Source organism: Scyliorhinus torazame, chromosome 15, assembly GCF_047496885.1.
Source record: "Scyliorhinus torazame isolate Kashiwa2021f chromosome 15, sScyTor2.1, whole genome shotgun sequence".
NCBI classification, from domain to species: Eukaryota; Metazoa; Chordata; class Chondrichthyes; order Carcharhiniformes; family Scyliorhinidae; genus Scyliorhinus; species Scyliorhinus torazame.
In genome coordinates this window covers 214,745,262-214,771,342 of record NC_092721.1, presented here as the reverse complement: position 1 = coordinate 214,771,342, position 26,081 = coordinate 214,745,262, and the positions used below count along the sequence as shown (strand labels likewise).

The following is a 26,081-nucleotide window of genomic DNA, read 5'->3' as shown; positions in this document are numbered from 1 at the left end:
CGGAGCCAGAATGAGGGCGGGGCTGGAGGTCAGCCACCTTTATACTGGAGCCCGAGGGGCGGAGCCACAGGCGGAGCCAGAATGAGGGCGGGGCTGGAGGTCAGCCACCTTTATACTGGAGCCCGAGGGGCGGAGCCACAGGCGGAGCCAGAATGAGGGCGGGGCTGGAGGTCAGCCACCTTTATACTGGAGCCCGAGGGGCGGAGCCAGCAGGGACTAACCCAGACATGTAACAAACAGTAAGAACAGTGTGTACAATATAATACAGTGGCTCACCACAGTCTCAGTGTCAGCTCCTGTAGGAACACGTTTAGGCCATTCGGCCCCTCGAGCCTGCTCTGCCATTCAGGATCATGGCTGATCCGACATTCCTCACGCCCACTTTCCTGCCCTTTCCCATAACCCTCGATTCCCTGACTGATCAAGAATCTATCTCAGCCGTAAATAGACACACGGACTCTGCCCCCCAGCTCTCTGTGGCGAGGAGTTCCAAAGACTCACAACCTTCTGAGAGAGGAAATTCCTCCTCATCTCAATCTGAAACTGTCCCCTTTATTCTGAGACTCTGCCCTCTGGTCCCAGACTCTCCCCTGAGGGGAGACATCCTCTCAGCATTTACCCTGTCAGCCCCTGGGGAATCCAACATGTTCCAATGCGATCACCTCTCATTCTTTTAAACTGCAATCAGTGGAGCCCGAACCTGTTTAACCTTTGTCATAAGACAATCTCTCCATACGGGGATCATCTGAGTGAACCTTCTCTGAACCCCCTCCAATGAAATAATATCTTTCCTTCAATAAGGAGACCAAAACTGTCCCAGTGCTCCAGATGTGGTCTCACCAGCACCTTGTACAGCTGCAGCAAGACTTACCCTTCCTGATTACCTACTGGCCCTGGCTGCCAGCTTTCTGTGTCTCGTGCACAAGCCCCCCAAGTCTCTTTGTGTTGCAGCTTGCTGCAGTTTTTCCCCATTTAAATAATACTGTTCTTTTCTTCTCCCTTCCAAAATGACCAACTTCACACTTTCCCACATTTTACTCCATTTGTGAACTTACTGACGTCAGCCTCTCACCTGATACAAATCCTGCACAAAGATCGGAGGATTGTCATTAATGTCCTCCACCACAATGGTCAGATTGGCCTCAGTTCCGTGTTTGGAGTCAGATGTCTGCACCGTGAGTATGTACCAACTTTGTTCTTCAAAGTCCAGCCTGTCCGATAATGAGATGATGCCATGGTAACGGTTGATGCTGAATTTCTCACTCTCTGTCACCAGGGTGTAGGACAACACGGGGCCCGAATCCACATCATTCCCGGTCACCTTGGTGATCTCTGAGCCAATCACTGTATCTATAGCCAGCAGAGAGAGAGGGTGAGTCACAAAGTCAATGATTGGTGATTATTGTTGGAGTCTGTTATGGGCGAGGCGTTTTCAGAACCCCAAAATGTATCATGGGAGTTCAACCAACCTCTCCCTTTAATGGATTTGTTGCTTTTCCGAGCACACGGCTTGTTCCCTAGGAGTGGGATTACAATTATGGACACGTGGGTTTTTAATCACAAAACAATGTTTATTCCATGAACTCAACTTAACATCTTAAATAAACATTGGATCTCTTAACACCCCTTACTTCAAAGATAGCTCATAAAATATTGCAACAGTAAATAATTCCTCAAAATGTTCATTCAAACTTCCAAGAGACTTAACACCTTTAAACAGAATCACATCAGGTTAAAGGCTTCACTATTATGAGTTTAAATCACCCAAATGATCCAGAGATAGTCTTTTATGGCAGAGATCCAGCTCACTGCAAACACAGACACACACAAGCTGCTTTTTCAAACTGCAAAACAAAATTGCAAAATGGCTGACCTGACCTCAGCCCCACCCACTCTCTGACATCACTGTTTTCTTAAAGGTACATTGCTTAAACATCCATGTCTTAAAGGTACTCGCACATGACAAGTCTGTGCAGGTTAATACCCGATCTGACGGGGAGGAGACGATATCAAACATGGCAAAACCTCGGGGGTGAAAGTGCTGTCTGTGCCGTTACTGAAAGACACCACGTGACCTGTTATTTAAGCAGCGGTTTAAACAAAATAAAACATCCCAACAAGCATTTAAAGCAAAATGACCCGCAAGCAACATAATGGATTATTTAAATATGCAGATCCAGACCTCGACAGTTGGAGCAAGTTGGGTGATTTGTCGTAACCCAGTCGCTGAATTGCGCCCAACATCGTCATCATTGCCGTTTACGGCGATATCTCATCACCCTTAACGTGCTACTCTTTAGCACATTTTGCTGCTTTCAAGTTCAATGCTGCACGTCTTTCGGGACTTGTGAGAGGAAACCGGAGCACCCGGAGGAAACCCACGCAGACACGGGGAGAACGTGCAGACTCCGCACAGACAGTGACCCAAGCCGGGATTGAATTGTATGAGTGAGGGGGCAAATGAATAGCAGATGCGGTATAATTTGCATAAATGTGAGGTTATCCACTTTGGGAGCATAAACAAGAAGGCAAAATATTATCTGAATGGCCATAAATGAGGAGAGGGGAGTGTGCAGCGGGACCTGGGTGTCCTTGTGCACCAGTCGCTGAAGGTAAGCATGCAGGTGCAGCAGGCGGTAAAGAAGGCTAATGGTATGTTGGCCTTCATTGCGAGAGGTTTCGAGTATAGAAGCAGGGATGTGTTGCTGCAATTGTACAGGAGCCTTGGTGAGGCCACACCTGGAGTATTGTGGGCAGTTTTGCTCTCCTTCTCTGAGGAAGGATGTTCTTGCTCTCGAGGGAGAGCAGCGAAGGTTTACCAGACTGATTCCAGGGATGGCGGGACTGTCATATGAGGAGAGATTGACTAGGTTGGGATTGTTCTCGCTGGAGTTCAGAAGAATGAGGGGGAATCTCATAGAGACTATAAAATTCTAACGGGACTAGACAGGGTAGATGCAGGGAAGATGTTACCAAACTTGGGTGTGTCCAGAGCCAGGGGTCACAGTCTGAGGATACGGGGGAGACCATTTAGGACAGAGATAAGGAGAAATTTCTTCACCCAGAGAGTGGTGAGTCTGTGGAATTCACTCCCACAGGACGTAGTTGAAGCCAAAACATTGTGGGGGCGATTCTCTGATATTGAGGCCAAGTATTCGCGCGTCGTAGACGCCGTCGCATTTCACGACGGCGCAAACAGGGCCTGGACACAACCTATTCTGGCCCCCACGCATGCCGGCCCCTCACCAACATGGAGCCAGTGTACTGGGGCCGCGCGCGGAAGGAGGTAGGCCCGGGGCGGGGGGGGGGCGGGAGAGGCCGGCCCGCTGATCGGTGGGCCCAATCGCGGGCCAGACCCCATCGGAGGCCGCTGGTTTCCGGGGGGTGGGAGAATTGTGTGCGGGGGTCGGGGCGGCGTGGCGCGATTCACACGGCGATTCTCCCACCCGGTGTGGGGGGGGGGGGGGGGGGGAATAGCGGCCTGTATATTTTCAGGAAGCAGTTCGATGTTGCACTTGGTGAAGGGGATCAAAGGATCCGGGGAAAGCTGGATCAGGCTATTGAGTTGGATGATCAGCCATGATCATGAATGGCAGAGTGGGCTTGAAGGGCCGAATGGCCTCCTCCTGCTCCTATCCTCTCTGTATCTATGTTTCTGTGTGTGTGTGAGTGTGAGAGGGTGTGTGTGCGATGAGTTTGTATGAGAGTGCATGAATGTGAGCTTTTGTGCGTAATATTTGTATGTTTGCGTGTGAATGTGCCATGTGACTTTCAGTGATGGTGACTCACTCTCTGGAACCCGCACCACACGGGGTAACGGGATGGTGGGGCTGTTGTCATTCAGGTCCAGGATGATGACAGTGAGGGTAGCTGTGCCCACAAGCCGCGGACTTCCTCTGTCCGTTGCTGTCAAACGCAATCTGAAATCAGAGGGAGGAATTAATTCAAAAAATGGCAAAATGTGAATATTACCAAACGCCGGCAATGGCACAAAATATAATCATGAAATCAGCACGGATTTCAAAAAGGAATATCTCGCACAACTAACCTTGTTCAATATTTAAATAGGTGACAGAGGGAACAGACAATATTGATGCAGTCAATATAATTTATTTGGATTTTCAAAAAGTGTTTGAAATAGTGCCCCAGAATAGGCCAATGAGCAGTCAGAGAATGTGGAGGGACTGGCATTAAAGCAGGGGCAGAGATAAAGGAGTTTTGAATAAAGGAGTTGTGGTAGTCACACTGATGTATATATTAGGTGATTTGTGGTAAGGCCCTGTACTACAGGTACGGGGGTAGTTCCCTGCCTGCTGGCTCCGCCCAGTAGGCGGGGTATAAATATGTGTGCTCCTCGTACAGCAGCCATTTCGTCAGCTGCTGTAGGAGGCCACACATCTCAGTGTAATAAACCCTCGATTACATCCTACTCTCGTCTTTGTGTAACTGATCGAGCATCAATTTATTTCACAAATGTTTTCAGAAGATGGGCGTCCGCATCAAGCCGGATCGCCTGCAGCTGGATCCGCAATCAGACAACGCCAGAAAGGACTGTGACGATTGGCTAGCCTGTTTTGAAGCTTACATCAGGTCTGCACCAGAACCAATTCCGGAAGCTCAGAACATCCAGATACTCTACTCGCGGCTGAGCTCCAACGTCCTTCCGCTTATCCAGGACGCGCCGAACTACAACGAAGCCATGGCTTTACTGAAAGAAAACTACGCTCAGCGGACTAACACGCTCTACGCCAGACACATCCTCTCCACGCACAGCCAACTCCCTGGTGAGTCAGTAGAAGACTTCCGGCGTGCTCTAATTCCCCGAGTCAGAGACTGTGACTGTCAGGCCGTCACAGCCATGGAACACTCGAACTTGCTTATGAGGGATGCTTTTGTTCCAGGGATAGGGTCAGATTACATCCGCCAACGCCTTTTAGAAGGGGCCACGCTCGACCTCGCGGCAACCAAAAAGCTTGCGCTCTTGCTGACGGTCGCCTCGTGCAACATCCAGGCCTACACTCCCAGCCGCGCGGCCCACCCCTCCTACGCATCATGGACTCCGCAGACGGCCACCCCATCGGGGACCTCACTCAGCCAGCCCCATGCCTGTGCCGCGCGGCAGCCAACCAACCCCGGGGGCCCCAAATGTTACTTCTGTGGGCAGCCAAAACATCCTCGACAGCGCTGCCCGGCCCGGAGCGCCCTTTGCAAGGCCTGCGGCAAGAAGGGGCACTTCACGGCGGTGTGCCAGGCCCGTTCAGTCGCTGCATTGTTCCCACCACCCCCCCCCACCCCCCACCCCCGGGTACGGCCAGTGGGCGCCGCCATCTTCCCCTCCTCGGACCACGTGCGGCCCGGGAACATCTTGTCCTCCCCAGGAACATCAAGCGCCGCCATCTTGTCTCCCCCACGGCTCGTGTGGCCCGTGGGCGCTGCCATCTCCAAGCCCGTACCGACCGTGTCACTCGGTACACGCAGCTCGACGCGTACCCCCTCCCACACATATCTGATATGGTCAATCAGATCGCACAGTACCGGGTCTTCTCAACTGTGGACCTGAAATCCGCCGACCACCAGTTCCCCATCCGCCCATACACTGCCTTCGAGGCAGACGGCCACCTTTACCACTTTCTCAGGGTTCCCTTTGGCGTCACCAACGGGGTCTCGGTTTTCCAACGGGAAATGGACCGAATGGTTGACCGGTATGGGCTGCGGGCCACTTTCCCGTATCTTGACAATGTCATCATCTGTGGCCACGATCAGCAGGACCACGACGCCAACCTTGCTAAACCTCTCCACACAGCCACTCTCCTCAACCTCACGTATGACAAGGAGAAGTGCGTGTTCAGCACGAACCGCTTAGCCAGCCTCGGCTATGTGGTCCAGAACGGAGTTCTGGGGCCCGATCCCGACCGCATGCGCCCCCTCATGGAACGCCCCCTCCCCCACTGCCCCAAGGCCCTCAAATGTTGCCTGGGATTCTTTTCTTACTACGCCCAGTGAGTCCCAAACTATGCGGACAAGGCCCCGCCCACTCATCCAATCCACTCTTTTTCCCCTATCGGCCGAGGCTCACCAGGCCTTCAACCGTATTGAGGTCGACATCGTCAAGGCCGCGATGCACTCGGTCGACGAGACGCTCCCCTTCCAAGTCGAGAGCGATGTGTCAGACGTCGCTCTGGCCGCCACCCTCAACCAGGCAGGCAGACCCGAAATTCGGCACTCCTCCGTCGAAAAAGAGGCCCAAGCTATTGTTGAAGCTGTGCGGCAATGGAGCATTACCTGGCCGGCAGGAGATTCACTCTCCTCACTGACCAACGGTCGGTTGCCTTCATGTTTAACAACACACAGCGGGGCAAGATTAAAAACGATAAAATCTTGAGGTGTTGGATCGAGCCCTCCACCTACAATTAAGAGATTTTGTATCGCCCCGGCAAGCTCAACGAGCCCCCGATGCCCTATCCCGAGGTACTTGTGCCAGCGCACAAGTGGACAGACTCCGGACCCTGCACGACAGCCTTCGTCACCCGGGGGTCACACGTTTTTACCATTTCATCAAGGCCCGCAATCTGCCCTACTCCGTCGAGGAAGTCAGGGCAATCGCCAGAGACTGCCAGGTCTGCGCGGAGTGTAAACCGCACTTCTACCGGCCTGGTGAAGGCCTCCCGTCCCTTTGAACGCCTCAGCGTGGACTTCAAAGGGCCCCTCCCCTCCACCGACCGCAACACGTATTTTCTTAATGTGGTCGATTAATGACGCTGCACGGCGTGAACCACTGCGCAAGCGCGGATCCCGTTACGTCGCTGCTAGCCCATTTCGGGCCGCAGACTATCGGCCCATTTTTATGACGTGACGCAAGTGGGATTTGCGCCGTTTTTTGCGTCGATCGGCGGACTTTCCGCCGATAATGGAGAATTTCGCCCAATATTCCCGATTCCCCTTCGCCGTCCCATGCCCCGACATGACGTCTGCCACCGTCATCAAAACCCTCAACACCATCTTCGCTCTGTTCCGTTTCCCCGCCTACGTCCACAGCGACCGGGGATCCTCATTTATGAGTGAGGAGCTGCGCCAGTTCCTGCTCAGCAGGGGTATTGCCTCGAGCAGGACGACCAGCTACAACCCCAGAGGAAACAGGCAGATGGAGCGGGAGAATGGGACGGTCTGGAGGGCCGTTCAGCTGGCCCTACGGTCCAGAAATCCCCCGGCCTCCCGCTGGCAGGAGGTCCTCCCCGACGCACTGCACTCCATTTGGTCGCTCCTATGCACTGCGACTAATCACCAGGGCAGCACGGTAGCATTGTGGATAGCACAATCGCTTCACAGCTCTAGGGTCCCGGGTTCGATTCCCCGCTGGGTCACTGTCTGTGTGGAGTCTGCACGCTCTCCCCGTGTGTGCGTGGGTTTCCTCCGGGTGCTCCGGTTTCCTCCCACAGTCCAAAGATGTGCAGGTTAGGTGGATTGGCCGCGATAAATTGCCCGTAGTGTCCAAAATTGCCCTTGGTGTTGGGTGGAGATGTTAACCTTGGGTAGGGTGCTCTTTCCAAGAGCCGGTGCAGACTCGATGGGCCGAATGGCCTCCTTCTGCACTGTAAACTCTATGAATAATGACACACCCCATGAACGTCTCTTTGCCTTCCCCAGGAAGTCCACCTCCGGGGTATCGCTCCCGACTTGGCTCGCAGCTCCAGGGCCCATACTCCTCTGTAAGCAGGAACGACTCCACAAGGCGGACCCGTTGGTTGAGAGGGTACAGTTACTCCACGCCAACCCGCAGTACGCCGACGTAGCGTACCCCGACGCCCGACAAGATACTGTCTCCCCCAGGGACCTGGCACCAGTTCCACACACACACACCCCTCCGACCCGGCGCCGCCCTCCCCTTCCCCGGCGCACCCCACCGCAGCCCCCGCCCCAGGACAATCTGTCCTCCCCCTGCCCACGCTCGAGGATGACGAGGATTTCGGCATGCTGCTGGAGTCACCGAGGACCAGACCAGCACCGGAATCGCCGCCACCACTGCGGCGCTCCCAACGTCAGAGCTCCAGCCCGACTGAACCTGTAGCGTGATCGGGACTCCATTTTTCTCTGTAGTTAAACATATACTTGTATATAGTTCTCCACCACCCCCGCCGGACTCAATTTTAACAGGGGGTGAATGTGGTAGTCACACTGATGTATATATTAGGTGATTTGTGGTAAGGCCCCTGTCCTACAGGTACGGGGATAGTTCCCTGCCTGCTGGCTCCGCCCAGTATGCGGAGTATAAATATGTGTGCTCCCCATACAGCAGCCATTTTGCCAGCTGCTATAGGAGGCCACACATCTTAGTGTAATAAAGCCTCAGTTGCATCCAACTCTCGTCTCTGTGTAACTGATCGTGCATCAGGCCTTACGTTTGCTATTTCCCAGTCGAATGGAAACTTCCCTGAATCTTGGGAATTTGAAAAATAAAAACCAATGTATCAACTATCTCACTGGCCTCCTCTTTTGTTCTGTGTGGTCAGTAAGGGGTGCGGTCAGTAAGGGGTGTGGTCAGTAAGGGGTGCGGTCAGTAAGGGGTGCGGTCAGTAAGGGGTGTGGTCAGTAAGGGGTGCGGTCAGTAAGGGGTGCGGTCAGTAAGGGGTGCGGTCAGTAAGGGGTGCGGTCAGTGAGGGGTGTGGTCAGTAAGGGGAGTGGTCAGTAAGGGGTGTGGTCAGTAAGGGGCATGGTCAGTAAGCGGTGTGGTCAGTAAGGGGTGTGGTCAGTAAGGGGTGCGGTCAGTGAGGGGTGCGGTCAGTAAGGGGTGCGGTCAGTGAGGGGTGCGGTCAGTAAGGGGTGCGGTCAGTAAGGGGTGTGGGCAGTAAGGGGTGCGGTCAGTAAGGGGTGTGGTCAGTAAGGGGTGCAGTCAGTAAGGGGTGTGGGCAGTAAGGGGTGTGGTCAGTAAGGGGTGTGGTCAGTAAGGGGTGCGGTCAGTAAGGGGTGTGGTCAGTAAGGGATTCGGTCAGTAAGGGGTGTGGTCAGTAAGGGGTGCGGCCAGTAAGGGGTGTGGTCAGTGAGGGGTGTGGTCAGTAAGGGATGCGGTCAGTAAGGGATGTGGTCAGTAAGGGGTGTGGTCAGTAAGGGGTGTGGTCAGTAAGGGGTGTGGTCAGTAAGGGGTGCGGTCAGTAAGGGGAGTGGTCAGTAAGGGTGTGGGCAGTAAGGTGGTGGTCAGTAAAGGGTGTGGTCAGTAAGGGGTGCGGTAAGGGGAGGGGTCAGTAAGGGGTGCGGTCAGTAAAGGGTGTGGTCAGTAAGGGGTGCGGTCAGTGAGGGGTGCGGTCAGTAAGGGGTGCGGTCAGTAAGGGGTGTGGTCAGTAAGGGGAGTGGTCAGTAAGGGGTGCGGTCAGTAAGGGGTGCGGTCAGTAAGGAGTGTGGCCAGTAAGGGGTGTGGTCAGTAAGGGGTGCGGTCAGTGAGGGGTGCGGTCAGTAAGGGGTTCGGTCAGTAAGGGGTGCGGTCAGTGAGGGGTGTGGTCAGTAAGGGGAGTGGTCAGTAAGGGGTGCGGTCAGTAAGGGGTGTGGTCAGTAAGGGGTGTGGTCAGTACGTGGAGTGGTCAGTAAGGGGTGCGGTCAGTAAGTGGTGCGGTCAGTGAGGGGTGCGGTCAGTAAGGGGTGCGGTCAGTAAGGGGTGTGGTCAGTAAGGGGAGTGGTCAGTAAGGGGTGCGGTCAGTAAGGGGTGCGGTCAGTAAGGGGAGTGGTCAGTAAGGGGTGCGGTCAGTAAGGAGTGTGGCCAGTAAGGGGTGTGGTCAGTAAGGGGTGCGGTCAGTGAGGGGTGCGGTCAGTAAGGGGAGTGGTCAGTAAGGGGTGCGGTCAGTAAGGGGTTCGGTCAGTAAGGGGTGCGGTCAGTAAGGGGAGTGGTCAGTAAGTGGTGCGGTCAGTGAGGGGTGTGGTCAGTAAGGGGAGTGGTCAGTAAGGGGTGCGGTCAGTAAGGGGTGCGGTCAGTAAGGGGTGTGGTCAGTACGTGGAGTGGTCAGTAAGGGGTGCGGTCAGTAAGGGGTGTGGTCAGTAAGGGGAGTGGTCAGTAAGGGGTGTGGTCAGTAAGGGGAGTGGTCAGTAAGGTGGTGGTCAGTAAGGGGTGTGGTCAGTAAGGGGTGTGGTCAGTAAGGGGTGCGCTCAGTAAGGCGGTGGTCAGTAAGGGGTGCAGTCAGTGAGGGGTGCGGTCAGTAAGGGGTGTGGTCAGTAAGGGGTGTGGGCAGTATTCAGTCGGGTCAGTAAGGGGTGCGGTCAGTGAGGGGTGCGGTCAGTAAGGGGAGTGGTCAATAAGGGGTGTGGTCAGTAAGGGGTGCGGTCAGTGAGGGGTGCGGTCAGTAAGGGGTGTGGCCAGTAAGGGGTGTGGTCAGTAAGGGGTGTGGTCAGTAAGGGGTGCGGTCAGTGAGGGGTGCGGTCAGTAAGGGGAGTGGTCAGTAAGGGGTGCGGTCAGTAAGGGGTGCGGTCAGTAAGGGGTGTGGCCAGTAAAGGGTGTGGTCAGTAAGGGGTGCGGTCAGTAAGGGGAGTGGTCAGTAAGGGGAGTGGTCAGTAAGGGGAGTGGTCAGTAAGGGGTGCGGGCAGTAAGGGGAGTGGTCAGTGAGGGGTGCAGTTAGTGAGGGGTCCGGTCAGTAAGGGGTGTGGTCAGTAAGGGGTGCGGTCAGGAAGGGGAGTGGTCAGTAAGGGGAGTGGTCAGTAAGGGGAGTGGTCAGTAAGGGTGCGGTCAGTAAGGGGAGTGGTCAGTAAGGGGTGTGGTCAGTGAGGGGTGTGGTCAGTAAGGGGAGTGGTCAGTAAGGGGTGCAGTCAGTAAGGGGAGTGGTCAGTAAGGGGAGTGGTCAGTAAGGGGAGTGGTCAGTAAGGGGAGTGGTCAGTAAGGGGAGTGGTCAGTATTCAGTCGGGTCAGTAAGGGGTGTGGTCAGTAAGGGGAGTGGTCAGTAAGGGGTGTGGTCAGTAAGGGGTGCGGTCAGTAAGGACTGCGGTAAGTGAGGGGTGCGGTCAGTAAGGGGTGCAGTCAGTAAGGGGTGTGGTCAGTATTCAGTCGGGTCAGTGAGGGGTGCAGTCTGTAAGGGGTGTGGCCAGTAGTGGGTGCGCTCAGTAAGGGGTGTGGCCAGTAAGGGGTGTGGTCAGTATTCAGTCGGGTCAGTAAGGGGTGTGGCCAGTAAGGGGTGCGGTCACTAAGGGGTGCGGTCAGTAAGGGGTGCGGTCAGTAAGGGGTGCAGTTAGTAAGGGGTGTGGCCAATAAGGGGTGCGGTCACTAAGGGGTGCGGTCAGTAAGGGGTGCGGTCAGTAAGGGGTGTGGTCAGTAAGGGGTGTGGCCAGTAAGGGGTGCGGTCACTAAGGGGTGCGGTCAGTAAGGGGTGCGGTCAGTAAGGGGTGTGGTCAGTAAGGGGTGCGGTCACTAAGGGGTGCGGTCACTAAGGGGTGCGGTCAGTAAGGGGTGTGGTCAGTAAGGGGTGTGGCCAGTAAGGGGTGCGGTCAGTAAGGGGTGCGGTCAGTAAGGGGTGCGGTCACTAAGGGGTGCGGTCACTAAGGGGTGCGGTCACTAAGGGGTGCGGTCAGTAAGGGGTGCGGTCAGTGAGGGGTGCGGTCAGTAAGGGGTGTGGCCAGTAAGGGGTGCGGTCACTAAGGGGTGCGGTCAGTAAGGGGTGCGGTCAGTAAGGGGTGCGGTTAGTAAGGGGTGTGGCCAATAAGGGGTGCGGTCACTAAGGGGTGCGGTCAGTAAGGGGTGTGGTCAGTAAGGGGTGTAGTCAGTAAGGGGTGCGGTCAGTAAGGGGTGCGGTCAGTAAGGGGTGTGGTCAGTAAGGGGTGCGGTCAGTAAGGGGTGTGGTCAGTAAGGGGTGCGATCAGTGAGGGGTGCGATCAGTGAGGGGTGCGGTCAGTAAGGGGAGTGGTCAGTAAGGGGTGTGGTCAGTAAGGAGTGTGGTCAGTAAGGGGTGTGGTCAGTAAGGGGTGCGGTCAGTAAGGGGTGCGGTCAGTAAGGGGTGCGGTCAGTAAGGGGTGCGGCCAGTAAGGGGAGTGGTCAGTAAGGGGTGTCGTCAGTAAGGGGTGTGGTCAGTAAGGGGAGTGGTCAGTAAGGGGTGTGGTCAGTAAGGGGTGTGGTCAGTAAGGGGTGCGGTCAGTAAGGGGAGTGGTCAGTAAGGGGTGTGGTCAGTAAGGTGTGCGGTCAGGAAGGGGAGTGGTCAGTAGTAGGTGCGGGCTGTAAGGAGTGTGGTCTGTAAGGGGTGTGGCCAGTAAGGGGTGTGGTCAGTAAGGGGTGCGGTCAGTAAGGGGAGTGGTCAGTAAGGCGGTGGTCAGTAAGGGGTGTGGTCAGTAAGGGGTGCGGTCAGTAAGGCGGTGGTCAGTAAGGGGTGCGGTCAGTGAGGGGTGTGGTCAGTATTCAGTCGGGTCAGTAAGGAGTGCGGTCAGTGAGGGGTGTGGTCAGTAAGGGGTGCGGTCAGTAAGGGGTGCGGTCAGTAAGGGCTGTGGTCAGTAAGGGGTGTGGTCAGTAAGGGGTGCGGTCAGTGAGGGGTGCGGTCAGTAAGGGGTACGGTCAGTAAGGGGTGCGGTCAGTAAGGGGAGTGGTCAGTAAGGGGTGCGGTCAGTGAGGGGTGCGGTCAGTGAGGGGTGCGGTCAGTAAGGGGTGCGGTCAGTAAGGGGTGTGGCCAGTAAGGGGTGTGGTCAGTAAGGAGTGTGGTCAGTAAGGGGTGTGGTCAGTAAGGGGTGCGGTCAGTAAGGGGTGTGGTCAGTAAGGGGTGTGGCCAGTAAGGGGTGTGGTCAGTAAGGGGTGCGGTCAGTAAGGGGTGTGGCCAGTAAGGGGTGTGGTCAGTAAGGGGTGTGGTCAGTAAGGGGTGCGGTCAGTGAGGGGTGCGGTCAGTAAGGGGAGTGGTCAGTAAGGGGTGCAGTCAGTAAGGGGTGCAGTCAGTAAGGGGTGTGGTCAGTAAGGGGTGTGGGCAGTATTCAGTCGGGTCAGTAAGGGGTGCGGTCAGTAAGGGGTGTGGTCAGTAAGGGGTGCGGTCAGTGAGGGGTGCGGTCAGTAAGGGGTGCGGTCAGTAAGGGGTGCGGTCAGTAAGGGGAGTGGTCAGTAAGGGGTGCGGTCAGTAAGGGGTGTGGTCAGTAAGGGGTGTGGTCAGTAAGGGGTGTGGTCAGTAAGGGGTGCGGTCAGTGAGGGGTGCGGTCAGTAAGGGGTGCGGTCACTAAGGTGTGCGGTCAGTAAGGGGAGTGGTCAATAAGGGGTGTGGTCAGTAAGGGGTGCGGTCAGTGAGGGGTGCGGTCAGTAAAGGGTGTGGCCAGTAAGGGGTGTGGTCAGTAAGGGGTGTGGTAAGTAAGGGGTGCGGTCAGTGAGGGGTGCGGTCAGTAAGGGGAGTGGTCAGTAAGGGGTGCAGTCAGTAAGGGGTGCGGTCAGTAAGGGGTGTGGCCAGTAAAGGGTGTGGTCAGTAAGGGGTGCGGTCAGTAAGGGGAGTGGTCAGTAAGGGGAGTGGTCAGTAAGGGGAGTGGTCAGTAAGGGGTGCGGGCAGTAAGGGGAGTGGTCAGTGAGGGGTGCAGTTAGTGAGGGGTCTGGTCAGTAAGGGGTGTGGTCAGTAAGGGGTGCGGTCAGGAAGGGGAGTGGTCAGTAAGGGGAGTGGTCAGTAAGGGGAGTGGTCAGTAAGGGGTGTGGTCAGTGAGGGGTGTGGTCAGTAAGGGGAGTGGTCAGTAAGGGTGCGGTCAGTAAGGGGAGTGGTCAGTAAGGGGTGTGGTCAGTGAGGGGAGTGGTCAGTAAGGGTGCGGTCAGTAAGGGGAGTGGTCAGTAAGGGGTGTGGTCAGTGAGGGGTGCGGTCAGGAAGGGGAGTGGTCAGTAAGGGGTGTGGTCAGTAAGGGGTGCAGTCAGTAAGGGGTGCGGTCAGTAAGGGGAGTGGTCAGTAAGGGGAGTGGTCAGTATTCAGTCGGGTCAGTAAGGGGTGTGGTCAGTAAGGGGTGTGGTCAGTAAGGGTGCGGTCAGTAAGGACTGCGGTCAGTGAGGGGTGCGGTCAATAAGGGGTGCAGTCAGTAAGGGGTGAGGTCAGTATTCAGTCGGGTCAGTGAGGGGTGCGGTCAGTAAGGGGAGTGGTCAGTCGTGGGTGCAGTCTGTAAGGGGTGTGGCCAGTAGTGGGTGCGCTCAGTAAGGGGTGTGGCCAGTAAGGGGTGTGGTCAGTATTCAGTCGGGTCAGTAAGGGGTGCGGTCAGTAAGGGGTGTGGCCAGTAAGGGGTGTAGTCAGTAAGGGGTGCGGTCAGTAAGGGGTGTGGTCAGTAAGGGGTGCGGTCAGTAAGGGTGTGGCCAGTAAGGGGTGTGGTCAGTAAGGGGTGCGGTCAGTAAGGGGTGCGGTCAGTAAGGGGTGTGGTCAGTAAGGGGTGTGGTCAGTAAGGGGTGTAGTCAGTAAGGGGTGCGGTCAGTAAGGGGAGTGGTCAGTAAGGGTGTAGTCAGTAAGGGGTGCGGTCAGTAAGGGGAGTGGTCAGTAAGGGGTGTAGTCAGTAAGGGGTGCGGTCAGTAAGGGGAGTGGTCAGTAAGGGGTGTGGTCAGTGAGGGGTGCGATCAGTGAGGGGTGCGGTCAGTAAGGGGAGTGGTCAGTAAGGGGAGTGGTCAGTAAGGGGTGTGGTCAGTAAGGGGTGTAGTCAGTAAGGGGTGCGATCAGTGAGGGGTGCGATCAGTGAGGGGTGCGGTCAGTAAGGGGAGTGGTCAGTAAGGGGTGTGGTCAGTAAGGGGTGTGGTCAGTAAGGGGTGTGGTCAGTAAGGCGTGCGATCAGTGAGGGGTGCGATCAGTAAGGGGTGCGGTCAGTAAGGGGTGTGGTCAGTAAGGAGTGTGGTCAGTAAGGGGTGTGGTCAGTAAGGGGTGCGGTCAGTAAGGGGTGCGGTCAGGAAGGGGTGTGGTCAGTAAGGGGTGCGGCCAGTAAGGGGAGTGGTCAGTAAGGGGTGTGGTCAGTAAGGGGAGTGGTCAGTAAGGGGTGTGGTCAGTAAGGGGTGTGGTCAGTAAGGGGAGTGGTCAGTAAGGGGTGTGGTCAGTAAGGTGTGCGGTCAGGAAGGGGAGTGGTCAGTAGTAGGTGCGGGCTGTAAGGAGTGTGGTCTGTAAGGGGTGTGGCCAGTAAGGGGTGTGGTCAGTAAGGGGTGCGGTCAGTAAGGGGAGTGGTCAGTAAGGCGGTGGTCAGTAAGGGGTGTGGTCAGTAAGGGGTGCGGTCAGTAAGGCGGTGGTCAGTAAGGAGTGCGGTCAGTGAGGGGTGTGGTCAGTAAGGGGTGCGGTCAGTAAGGGGTGCGGTCAGTAAGGGCTGTGGTCAGTAAGGGGTGTGGTCAGTAAGGGGTGCGGTCAGTGAGGGGTGCGGTCAGTAAGGGGTACGGTCAGTAAGGGGTGCGGTCAGTAAGGGGAGTGGTCAGTAAGGGGTGCGGTCAGTGAGGGGTGCGGTCAGTGAGGGGTGCGGTCAGTAAGGGGTGCGGTCAGTAAGGGGTGTGGCCAGTAAGGGGTGTGGTCAGTAAGGAGTGTGGTCAGTAAGGGGTGTGGTCAGTAAGGGGTGCGGTCAGTAAGGGGTGTGGTCAGTAAGGGGTGTGGCCAGTAAGGGGTGTGGTCAGTAAGGGGTGCGGTCAGTAAGGGGTGTGGCCAGTAAGGGGTGTGGTCAGTAAGGGGTGTGGTCAGTAAGGGGTGCGGTCAGTGAGGGGTGCGGTCAGTAAGGGGAGTGGTCAGTAAGGGGTGTGGGCAGTATTCAGTCGGGTCAGTAAGGGGTGCGGTCAGTAAGGGGTGCAGTCAGTGAGGGGTGCGGTCAGTAAGGGGTGTGGTCAGTAAGGGGTGTGGGCAGTATTCAGTCGGGTCAGTAAGGGGTGCGGTAAGTGAGGGGTGTGGTCAGTAAGGGGTGCGGTCAGTAAGGGGTGCGGTCAGTAAGGGGTGTGGTCAGTAAGGGGTGCGGTCAGTAAGGGGTGCGGTCAGTAAGGGGTGCGGTCAGTAAGGGGTGCGGTCAGTAAGGGGTGTGGTCAGTAAGGGGTGTGGTCAGTAAGGGGTGCGGTCAGTGAGGGGTGCGGTCAGTAAGGGGTGCGGTCACTAAGGGGTGCGGTCAGTAAGGGGAGTGGTCAATCAGGGGTGTGGTCAGTAAGGGGTGCGGTCAGTGAGGGGTGCGGTCAGTAAGGGGTGTGGCCAGTAAGGGGTGTGGTCAGTGAGGGGTGCGGTCAGTAAGGGGAGTGGTCAGTAAGGGGTGCAGTCAGCAAGGGGTGTGGTCAGTAAGGGGTGCGGTCAGTAAGGGGTGCAGTCAGTAAGGGGTGCGGTCAGTAAGGGGAGTGGTCAGTAAGGGGAGTGGTCAGTAAGGGGTGCGGTCAGTAAGGGGTGCGGTCAGTAAGGGGTGCGGTCAGTAAGGGGAGTGGTCAGTAAGGGGAGTGGTCAGTAAGGGGTGTGGTCAGTAAGGGGTGCGATCAGTGAGGGGTGCGGTCAGTAAGGGGTGCGGTCAGTAAGGGGAGTGGTCAGTAAGGGGAGTGGTCAGTAAGGGGAGTGGTCAGTAAGGGTGCGGTCAGTAAGGGGAGTGGTCAGTAAGGGGAGTGGTCAGTAAGGGGAGTGGTCAGTATTCAGTCGGGTCAGTAAGGGGTGTGGTCAGTAAGGGGTGTGGTCAGTAAGGGGTGCGGTCAGTAAGGACTGCGGTCAGTGAGGGGTGCGGTCAGTAAGGGGTGCAGTCAGTAAGGGGTGTGGTCAGTATTCAGTCGGGTCAGTGAGGGGTGCGGTTAGTAAGGGGAGTGGTCAGTCGTGGGTGCGCTCAGTAAGGGGTGTGGCCAGTAAGGGGTGTGGTCAGTATTCAGTCGGGTCAGTAAGGGGTGTGGTCAGTAAGGGGTGTGGTCAGTAAGGGGTGCGGTCAGTAAGGACTGCGGTCAGTGAGGGGTGCGGTCAGTAAGGGGTGTGGTCAGTATTCAGTCGGGTCAGTGAGGGGTGCGGTCAGTAAGGGGAGTGGTCAGTCGTGGGTGCGCTCAGTAAGGGGTGCGGTCAGTAAGGGGTGTGGTCAGTAAGGGGTGTAGTCAGTAAGGGGTGCGGTCAGTAAGCGGTGCGGTCAGTAAGGGGTGTGGTCAGTAAGGGGTGCAGTCAGTAAGGGGTGCGGTCAGTAAGGGGAGTGGTCAGTAAGGGCTGCGGTCAGTAAGGGGTGTGGTCAGTAAGGGGTGCGATCAGTGAGGGGTGCGATCAGTGAGGGGTGCGGTCAGTAAGGGGAGTGGTCAGTAAGGGGTGTGGTCAGTAAGGGGTGTGGTCAGTAAGGGGTGCGGTCAGTGAGGGGTGCGGTCAGTAAGGGGTGCGGTCACTAAGGTGTGCGGTCAGTAAGGGGAGTGGTCAATAAGGGGTGTGGTCAGTAAGGGGTGCGGTCAGTGAGGGGTGCGGTCAGTAAGGGGTGTGGCCAGTAAGGGGTGTGGTCAGTAAGGGGTGTGGTAAGTAAGGGGTGCGGTCAGTGAGGGGTGCGGTCAGTAAGGGGAGTGGTCAGTAAGGGGTGCAGTCAGTAAGGGGTGCGGTCAGTAAGGGGTGTGGCCAGTAAAGGGTGTGGTCAGTAAGGGGTGCGGTCAGTAAGGGGAGTGGTCAGTAAGGGGAGTGGTCAGTAAGGGGAGTGGTCAGTAAGGGGTGCGGGCAGTAAGGGGAGTGGTCAGTGAGGGGTGCAGTTAGTGAGGGGTCCGGTCAGTAAGGGGTGTGGTCAGTAAGGGGTGCGGTCAGGAAGGGGAGTGGTCAGTAAGGGGAGTGGTCAGTAAGGGGAGTGGTCAGTAAGGGGTGTGGTCAGTGAGGGGTGTGGTCAGTAAGGGGAGTGGTCAGTAAGGGTGCGGTCAGTAAGGGGAGTGGTCAGTAAGGGGTGTGGTCAGTGAGGGGAGTGGTCAGTAAGGGTGCGGTCAGTAAGGGGAGTGGTCAGTAAGGGGTGTGGTCAGTGAGGGGTGCGGTCAGGAAGGGGAGTGGTCAGTAAGGGGTGTGGTCAGTAAGGGGTGCAGTCAGTAAGGGGTGCGGTCAGTAAGGGGAGTGGTCAGTAAGGGGAGTGGTCAGTATTCAGTCGGGTCAGTAAGGGGTGTGGTCAGTAAGGGGTGTGGTCAGTAAGGGGTGCAGTCAGTAAGGACTGCGGTCAGTGAGGGGTGCGGTCAATAAGGGGTGCAGTCAGTAAGGGGTGTGGTCAGTATTCAGTCGGGTCAGTGAGGGGTGCGGTCAGTAAGGGGAGTGGTCAGTCGTGGGTGCAGTCTGTAAGGGGTGTGGCCAGTAGGGGGTGCGCTCAGTAAGGGGTGTGGCCAGTAAGGGGTGTGGTCAGTATTCAGTCGGGTCAGTAAGGGGTGCGGTCAGTAAGGGGTGTGGCCAGTAAGGGGTGTAGTCAGTAAGGGGTGCGGTCAGTAAGGGGTGTGGTCAGTAAGGGGTGCGGTCAGTAAGGGGTGTGGCCAGTAAGGGGTGTGGTCAGTAAGGGGTGCGGTCAGTAAGGGGTGCGGTCAGTAAGGGGTGTGGTCAGTAAGGGGTGTGGTCAGTAAGGGGTGTAGTCAGTAAGGGGTGCGGTCAGTAAGGGGAGTGGTCAGTAAGGGGTGTAGTCAGTAAGGGGTGCGGTCAGTAAGGGGAGTGGTCAGTAAGGGGTGTAGTCAGTAAGGGGTGCGGTCAGTAAGGGGAGTGGTCAGTAAGGGGTGTGGTCAGTGAGGGGTGCGATCAGTGAGGGGTGCGGTCAGTAAGGGGAGTGGTCAGTAAGGGGAGTGGTCAGTAAGGGGTGTGGTCAGTAAGGGGTGTAGTCAGTAAGGGGTGCGATCAGTGAGGGGTGCGATCAGTGAGGGGTGCGGTCAGTAAGGGGAGTGGTCAGTAAGGGGTGTGGTCAGTAAGGGGTGTGGTCAGTAAGGGGTGTGGTCAGTAAGGGGTGCGATCAGTGAGGGGTGCGATCAGTAAGGGGTGCGGTCAGTAAGGGGTGTGGTCAGTAAGGAGTGTGGTCAGTAAGGGGTGTGGTCAGTAAGGGGTGCGGTCAGTAAGGGGTGCGGTCAGGAAGGGGTGTGGTCAGTAAGGGGTGCGGCCAGTAAGGGGAGTGGTCAGTAAGGGGTGTGGTCAGTAAGGGGAGTGGTCAGTAAGGGGTGTGGTCAGTAAGGGGTGTGGTCAGTAAGGGGAGTGGTCAGTAAGGGGTGTGGTCAGTAAGGTGTGCGGTCAGGAAGGGGAGTGGTCAGTAGTAGGTGCGGGCTGTAAGGAGTGTGGTCTGTAAGGGGTGTGGCCAGTAAGGGGTGTGGTCAGTAAGGGGTGCGGTCAGTAAGGCGGTGGTCAGTAAGGGGTGTGGTCAGTAAGGGGTGCGGTCAGTAAGGCGGTGGTCAGTAAGGAGTGCGGTCAGTGAGGGGTGTGGTCAGTAAGGGGTGCGGTCAGTAAGGGGTGCGGTCAGTAAGGGCTGTGGTCAGTAAGGGGTGTGGTCAGTAAGGGGTGCGGTCAGTGAGGGGTGCGGTCAGTAAGGGGTACGGTCAGTAAGGGGTGCGGTCAGTAAGGGGAGTGGTCAGTAAGGGGTGCGGTCAGTGAGGGGTGCGGTCAGTGAGGGGTGCGGTCAGTAAGGGGTGCGGTCAGTAAGGGGTGTGGCCAGTAAGGGGTGTGGTCAGTAAGGAGTGTGGTCAGTAAGGGGTGTGGTCAGTAAGGGGTGCGGTCAGTAAGGGGTGTGGTCAGTAAGGGGTGTGGCCAGTAAGGGGTGTGGTCAGTAAGGGGTGCGGTCAGTAAGGGGTGTGGCCAGTAAGGGGTGTGGTCAGTAAGGGGTGTGGTCAGTAAGGGGTGCGGTCAGTGAGGGGTGCGGTCAGTAAGGGGAGTGGTCAGTAAGGGGTGTGGGCAGTATTCAGTCGGGTCAGTAAGGGGTGCGGTCAGTAAGGGGTGCAGTCAGTGAGGGGTGCGGTCAGTAAGGGGTGTGGTCAGTAAGGGGTGTGGGCAGTATTCAGTCGGGTCAGTAAGGGGTGCGGTAAGTGAGGGGTGTGGTCAGTAAGGGGTGCGGTCAGTAAGGGGTGCGGTCAGTAAGGGGTGTGGTCAGTAAGGGGTGCGGTCAGTAAGGGGTGCGGTCAGTAAGGGGTGCGGTCAGTAAGGGGTGCGGTCAGTAAGGGGTGTGGTCAGTAAGGGGTGTGGTCAGTAAGGGGTGCGGTCAGTGAGGGGTGCGGTCAGTAAGGGGTGCGGTCACTAAGGGGTGCGGTCAGTAAGGGGAGTGGTCAATCAGGGGTGTGGTCAGTAAGGGGTGCGGTCAGTGAGGGGTGCGGTCAGTAAGGGGTGTGGCCAGTAAGGGGTGTGGTCAGTGAGGGGTGCGGTCAGTAAGGGGAGTGGTCAGTAAGGGGTGCAGTCAGTAAGGGGTGTGGTCAGTAAGGGGTGCGGTCAGTAAGGGGTGCAGTCAGTAAGGGGTGCGGTCAGTAAGGGGAGTGGTCAGTAAGGGGAGTGGTCAGTAAGGGGTGCGGTCAGTAAGGGGTGCGGTCAGTAAGGGGTGCGGTCAGTAAGGGGAGTGGTCAGTAAGGGGAGTGGTCAGTAAGGGGTGTGGTCAGTAAGGGGTGCGATCAGTGAGGGGTGCGGTCAGTAAGGGGTGCGGTCAGTAAGGGGAGTGGTCAGTAAGGGGAGTGGTCAGTAAGGGGAGTGGTCAGTAAGGGTGCGGTCAGTAAGGGGAGTGGTCAGTAAGGGGAGTGGTCAGTAAGGGGAGTGGTCAGTATTCAGTCGGGTCAGTAAGGGGTGTGGTCAGTAAGGGGTGTGGTCAGTAAGGGGTGCGGTCAGTAAGGACTGCGGTCAGTAAGGACTGCGGTCAGTGAGGGGTGCGGTCAGTAAGGGGTGCAGTCAGTAAGGGGTGTGGTCAGTATTCAGTCGGGTCAGTGAGGGGTGCGGTTAGTAAGGGGAGTGGTCAGTCGTGGGTGCGCTCAGTAAGGGGTGTGGCCAGTAAGGGGTGTGGTCAGTATTCAGTCGGGTCAGTAAGGGGTGTGGTCAGTAAGGGGTGTGGTCAGTAAGGGGTGCGGTCAGTAAGGACTGCGGTCAGTGAGGGGTGCGGTCAGTAAGGGGTGTGGTCAGTATTCAGTCGGGTCAGTGAGGGGTGCGGTCAGTAAGGGGAGTGGTCAGTCGTGGGTGCGCTCAGTAAGGGGTGCGGTCAGTAAGGGGTGTGGTCAGTAAGGGGTGTAGTCAGTAAGGGGTGCGGTCAGTAAGGGGTGCGGTCAGTAAGGGGTGTGGTCAGTAAGGGGTGCGGTCAGTAAGGGGTGCGGTCAGTAAGGGGAGTGGTCAGTAAGGGCTGCGGTCAGTAAGGGGTGTGGTCAGTAAGGGGTGCGATCAGTGAGGGGTGCGATCAGTGAGGGGTGCGGTCAGTAAGGGGAGTGGTCAGTAAGGGGTGTGGTCAGTAAGGAGTGTGGTCAGTAAGGGGTGCGGTCAGTAAGGGGTGCGGTCAGGAAGGGGTGTGGTCAGTAAGGGGTGCGGCCAGTAAGGGGAGTGGTCAGTAAGGGGTGTGGTCAGTAAGGGGTGTGGCCAGTAAGGGGTGTGGTCAGTAAGGGGAGTGGTCAGTAAGGGGTGCGGTCAGTAAGGGGTGTGGTCAGTAAGGGGAGCGGTCAGTAAGGGGTGCGGTCAGTAAGGGGTGCGGTCAGTAAGGGGTGTGGTCAGTAAGGGGTGTGGTCAGTAAGGGGTGTGGTCAGTAAAGGGTGCGGTCAGTAAGGGGTGCGGTCAGTAAGGGGTGCGGTCAGTAAGGGGTGCGGTCAGTAAGGGGTGCGGTCAGTAAGGGGTGCGGTCAGTAAGGGGTGCGGTCAGTAAGGGGTGCGGTCAGTAAAGGGTGCGGTCAGTAAAGGGTGCGGTCAGTAAGGGGTGTGGTCAGTAAGGGGTGCGGTCAGTAAAGGGTGCGGTCAGTAAGGGGTGTGGTCAGTAAGGGGTGTGGTCAGTAAAGGGTGCGGTCAGTAAGGGGTGCGGTCAGTAAGGGGTGCGGTCAGTAAGGGGTGCGGTCAGTAAGGGGTGTGGTCAGTAAGGGGTGTGGTCAGTAAGGGGTGCGGTTAGTAAGGGGTGCGGTCAGTAAGGGGTGTGGCCAGTAAGGGGAGTGGTCAGTAAGGGGAGTGGTCAGTAAGGGGTGCGGTCAGTATGGGGTGTGGTCAGTAAGGGGTGTGGTCAGTAAGGGGTGTGGTCAGTAAAGGGTGCGGTCAGTAAGGGGTGTGGTCAGTAAGGGGTGTGGTCAGAAAGGGGTGTGGTCAGTAAGGGGTGTGGTCAGAAAGGGGTGTGGTCAGTAAGGGGTGAGGTCAGAAAGGGGTGTGGTCAGAAAGGGGTGTGGTCAGTACCCACCGCGGTCAGTACTTACTGAGTCTTGGGCCAGATCTCACGGTCCATGATGGCCGCTGTGCTGATATCTCCTGTCAACGGGTTAATTCTGAAGAGGTCACTCTGGGAGGAAGCTGCGATGGAGTAAGTCACTTGGCCATTTTGCCCTTGGTCCAAATCATTTGCCAAAACCTGAGGGACACAAAAAACAAATGATTCCGACGGAACCAGACAGAAACATTACAGAAACTGGCCATTTGACCGATCGAGACTGCTCCACCATTCAACGAGATTATGGCTGACCTGAGAATCGTCAATTCCACTTGCCTGCCTTATCCCCATAACCTGTGATTCTCTTACTGATTCAAAATGTGTCTCGCCCTGAACACACTTAACGGCCAAGCCTCTACGCCTCTGTCGTAAAGAATTCCACAGATTCCCTCCCCTCTGAGAGAGAGGGGACTGAGAGACACCAGTCAGTGTACAGGAATCTCCCTGAGAGAGAGGGGACTGAGACACACCAGTCAGTGTACAGATATCTCCCCGAGAGAGAGAGAGAGGGGACTGAGAGACACCAGTCAGTGTTCAGATATCTCCCTGAGAGAGAGAGGGGACTGAGAGACACCAGTCAGTGTACAGATATCTCCCTGAGAGAGAGAGGGGACTGAGAGACACCAGTCAGTGTACAGATATCTCCCTGAGAGAGAGAGGACTGATAGACACCAGTCAGTGTACAGATATCCCCCTGAGAGAGAGAGGGGACTGAGAGACACCAGTCAGTGTACAGATATCTCCCTGAGAGAGAGAGGGGACTGAGAGACACCAGTCAGTGTACAGATATCTCCCTGAGAGAGAGAGGACTGATAGACACCAGTCAGTGTACAGATATCCCCCTGAGAGAGAGAGGGGACTGAGAGACACCAGTCAGTGTACAGATATCTCCCTGAGAGAGAGGGGACTGAGAGGCACCAGTCAGTGTACAGGAATCTCCCTGAGAGAGAGGGGACTGAGAGACACCAGTCAGTGTACAGATATCTCCCTGAGAGAGAGAGGACTGAGAGACACCAGTCAGTGTACAGATATCTCCCCGAGAGAGAGAGAGAGGGGACTGAGAGACACCAGTCAGTGTACAGATATCTCCCTGAGAGAGAGAGGACTGATAGACACCAGTCAGTGTACAGATATCCCCCTGAGAGAGAGAGGGGACTGAGAGACACCAGTCAGTGTACAGATATCTCCCTGAGAGAGAGAGGGGACTGAGAGACACCAGTCAGTGTACAGATATCTCCCTGAGAGAGAGAGGACTGATAGACACCAGTCAGTGTACAGATATCCCCCTGAGAGAGAGAGGGGACTGAGAGACACCAGTCAGTGTACAGATATCTCCCTGAGAGAGAGGGGACTGAGAGACACCAGTCAGTGTACAGATATCTCCCTGAGAGAGAGGGGACTGAGAGACACCAGTCAGTGTACAGATAACCCCTTGAGTGAGAGAGGACTCAGAGACACCCGTCAGTGTACAGATATCTCCCTGAGAGAGAGAGGGGACTGAGAGACACCAGTCAGTGTACAGATATCTCCCTGAGAGAGAGAGGGGACGGAGAAACACCAGTCAGTGTACAGATATCACCCTGAGAGAGAGAGAGGACTGAGAGGCACCAGTCAGTGTACAGATATCTCCCTGAGAGAGAGAGGGGACTGAGAGGCACCAGTCAGTGTACAGATATCTCCCTGAGAGAGAGAGGGGACTGAGAGACACCAGTCAGTGTACAGATATCTCCCTGAGAGAGAGAGGACAGAGAGACACCAGTCAGTGTACAGATATGATCCCTGAGAGAGAGAGGACTGAGAGACGCCAGTCAGTGTACAGGAATCTCCCTGAGAGAGAGGGGACTGAGAGACACCAGTCAGTGTACAGATATCTCCCTGAGAGAGAGAGAGAGGGGACTGAGAGACACCAGTCAGTGTACAGATATCTCCCTGAGAGAGAGAGGGGACTGAGAGACACCAGTCAGTGTACAGATATCTCCCTGAGAGAGAGAGGAGAGAGGGACACCAGTCAGTGTACAGATATCTCCCAGAGAGAGAGGGGACTGAGAGACACCAGTCAGTGTGCAGATATCTCACTGAGAGAGGGGACTGAGAGACACCAGTCAGTGTACAGGTATCTCCCTGAGAGAGAGAGAGAGACACCAGTCAGTGTACAGATATCTCCCTGAGAAAGAGGGGACTGAGAGACACCAGTCAGTGTACAGATATCTCCCTGAGAGAGAGAGGAGAGAGGGACACCAGTCAGTGTACAGATATCTCCCAGAGAGAGAGGGGACTGAGAGACACCAGTCAGTGTACAGATATCTCCCAGAGAGAGAGGGGACTGAGAGACACCAGTCAGTGTGCAGATATCTCACTGAGAGAGGGGACTGAGAGACACCAGTCAGTGTACAGATATCTCCCTGAGAGAGAGAGGGGGGACTGAGAGACACCAGTCAGTGTACAGATATCTCCCAGAGAGAGAGGGGACTGAGAGACACCAGTCAGTGTGCAGATATCTCACTGAGAGAGGGGACTGAGAGACACCAGTCAGTGTACAGATATCTCCCTGAGAGAGAGAGAGGGGACTGAGAGATACCAGTCAGTGTACAGATATCTCCCTGAGAGAGAGAGGGGACTGATAGACACCAGTCAGTGTACAGATATCTCCCTGAGAGAGAGAGGGGACTGAGGGACACCAGTCAGTGTACAGATATCTCCCTGAGAGAGTGAGGACTGAGAGACACCAGTCAGTGTACAGATATCTCCCTGAGAGAGTGAGGACTGAGAGACACCAGTCAGTGTACAGATATCTCGCTGAGAGAGAGGGGACTGAGAGACACCAGTCAGTGTACAGATATCTCCCCGAGAGAGAGGGGGGACTGAGAGACACCAGTCAGTGTATAGATATCTCCCTGAGAGAGAGAGGGGACTGAGAGACACCAGTCAGTGTGCAGATATCTCCCTGAGAGAGAGAGGGGACTGAGAGACACCAGTCAGTGTACAGATATCTCCCTGAGAGAGAGAGGGGACTGATAGACACCAGTCAGTGTACAGATATCCCCCTGAGAGAGAGAGGGGACTGAGAGACACCAGTCAGTGTACAGGAATCTCGCTGAGAGAGAGAGAGGGGACTGAGAGACACCAGTCAGTGTACAGATATCTCCCCGAGAGAGAGGGGACTGAGAGACACCAGTCAGTGTACAGATAACCCCTTGAGTGAGAGAGGACTCAGAGACACCCGTCAGTGTACAGATATCCCCCTGAGAGAGAGAGGGGACTGAGAGACACCAGTCAGTGTACAGATATCTCCCTGAGAGAGAGGGGACTGAGAGACACCAGTCAGTGTACAGATATCTCCCTGAGAGAGAGAGGGGACTGAGAGACACCAGTCAGTGTACAGATATCTCCCTGAGAGAGAGGGGACTGAGAGACACCCGTCAGTGTACAGATATCTCCCTGAGAGAGAGAGAGGACTGAGAGACACCCGTCAGTGTACAGATATCTCCCTGAGAGAGAGAGGGGACTGAGAGACACCAGTCAGTGTACAGATATCTCCCTGAGAGAGAGCGGGGACTGAGAGACACCAGTCAGTGTACAGATATCTCCCTGAGAGATGCTCCTTCCTCAGGTGATTCACCTGAGGAAGGAGCAGCGCTCCGAAAGCTAGTGACATCGAAACAAACCTGTTGGACTTTAACCTGGTGTTGTAAGACTTCGTACTGTGCTCACCCCAGTCCAACGACGGCATCTCCACATCATCCCTGAGAGAGAGAGGGGACTGAGAGACACCAGTGTGGTAGTATGTATTGGGGGTCATGTGGGACTGGAAGCACTAATGTCATTGGCTGACAGATCCCGGGTCCTGGTTGGCCGTTGACCTCAAGCTCCGCCCTGAAGGCGGAGTATAAGAAGCCGGAG

The 26,081-nt window shown here is 56.2% G+C and overlaps 1 protein-coding gene across 2 annotated transcripts in view; it reads right to left on the bottom strand.

Moving 5' to 3' along the window:
• LOC140392184 (protocadherin-16-like) overlaps window positions 1-26,081 on the bottom strand; it is a 567,611-nt gene that overhangs the window by 15,360 nt on the left and 526,170 nt on the right. For both annotated transcript variants that reach the window (XM_072477567.1, XM_072477568.1), the window contains exons 17-19: window positions 22,171-22,322; window positions 3,790-3,920; window positions 1,073-1,350 (exon numbers count right to left, since the gene is read on the bottom strand). In XM_072477567.1, coding sequence (XP_072333668.1) covers window positions 1,073-1,350; window positions 3,790-3,920; window positions 22,171-22,322 — 561 coding nt within the window. The remainder of the gene's footprint in view (window positions 1-1,072; window positions 1,351-3,789; window positions 3,921-22,170; window positions 22,323-26,081) is intronic.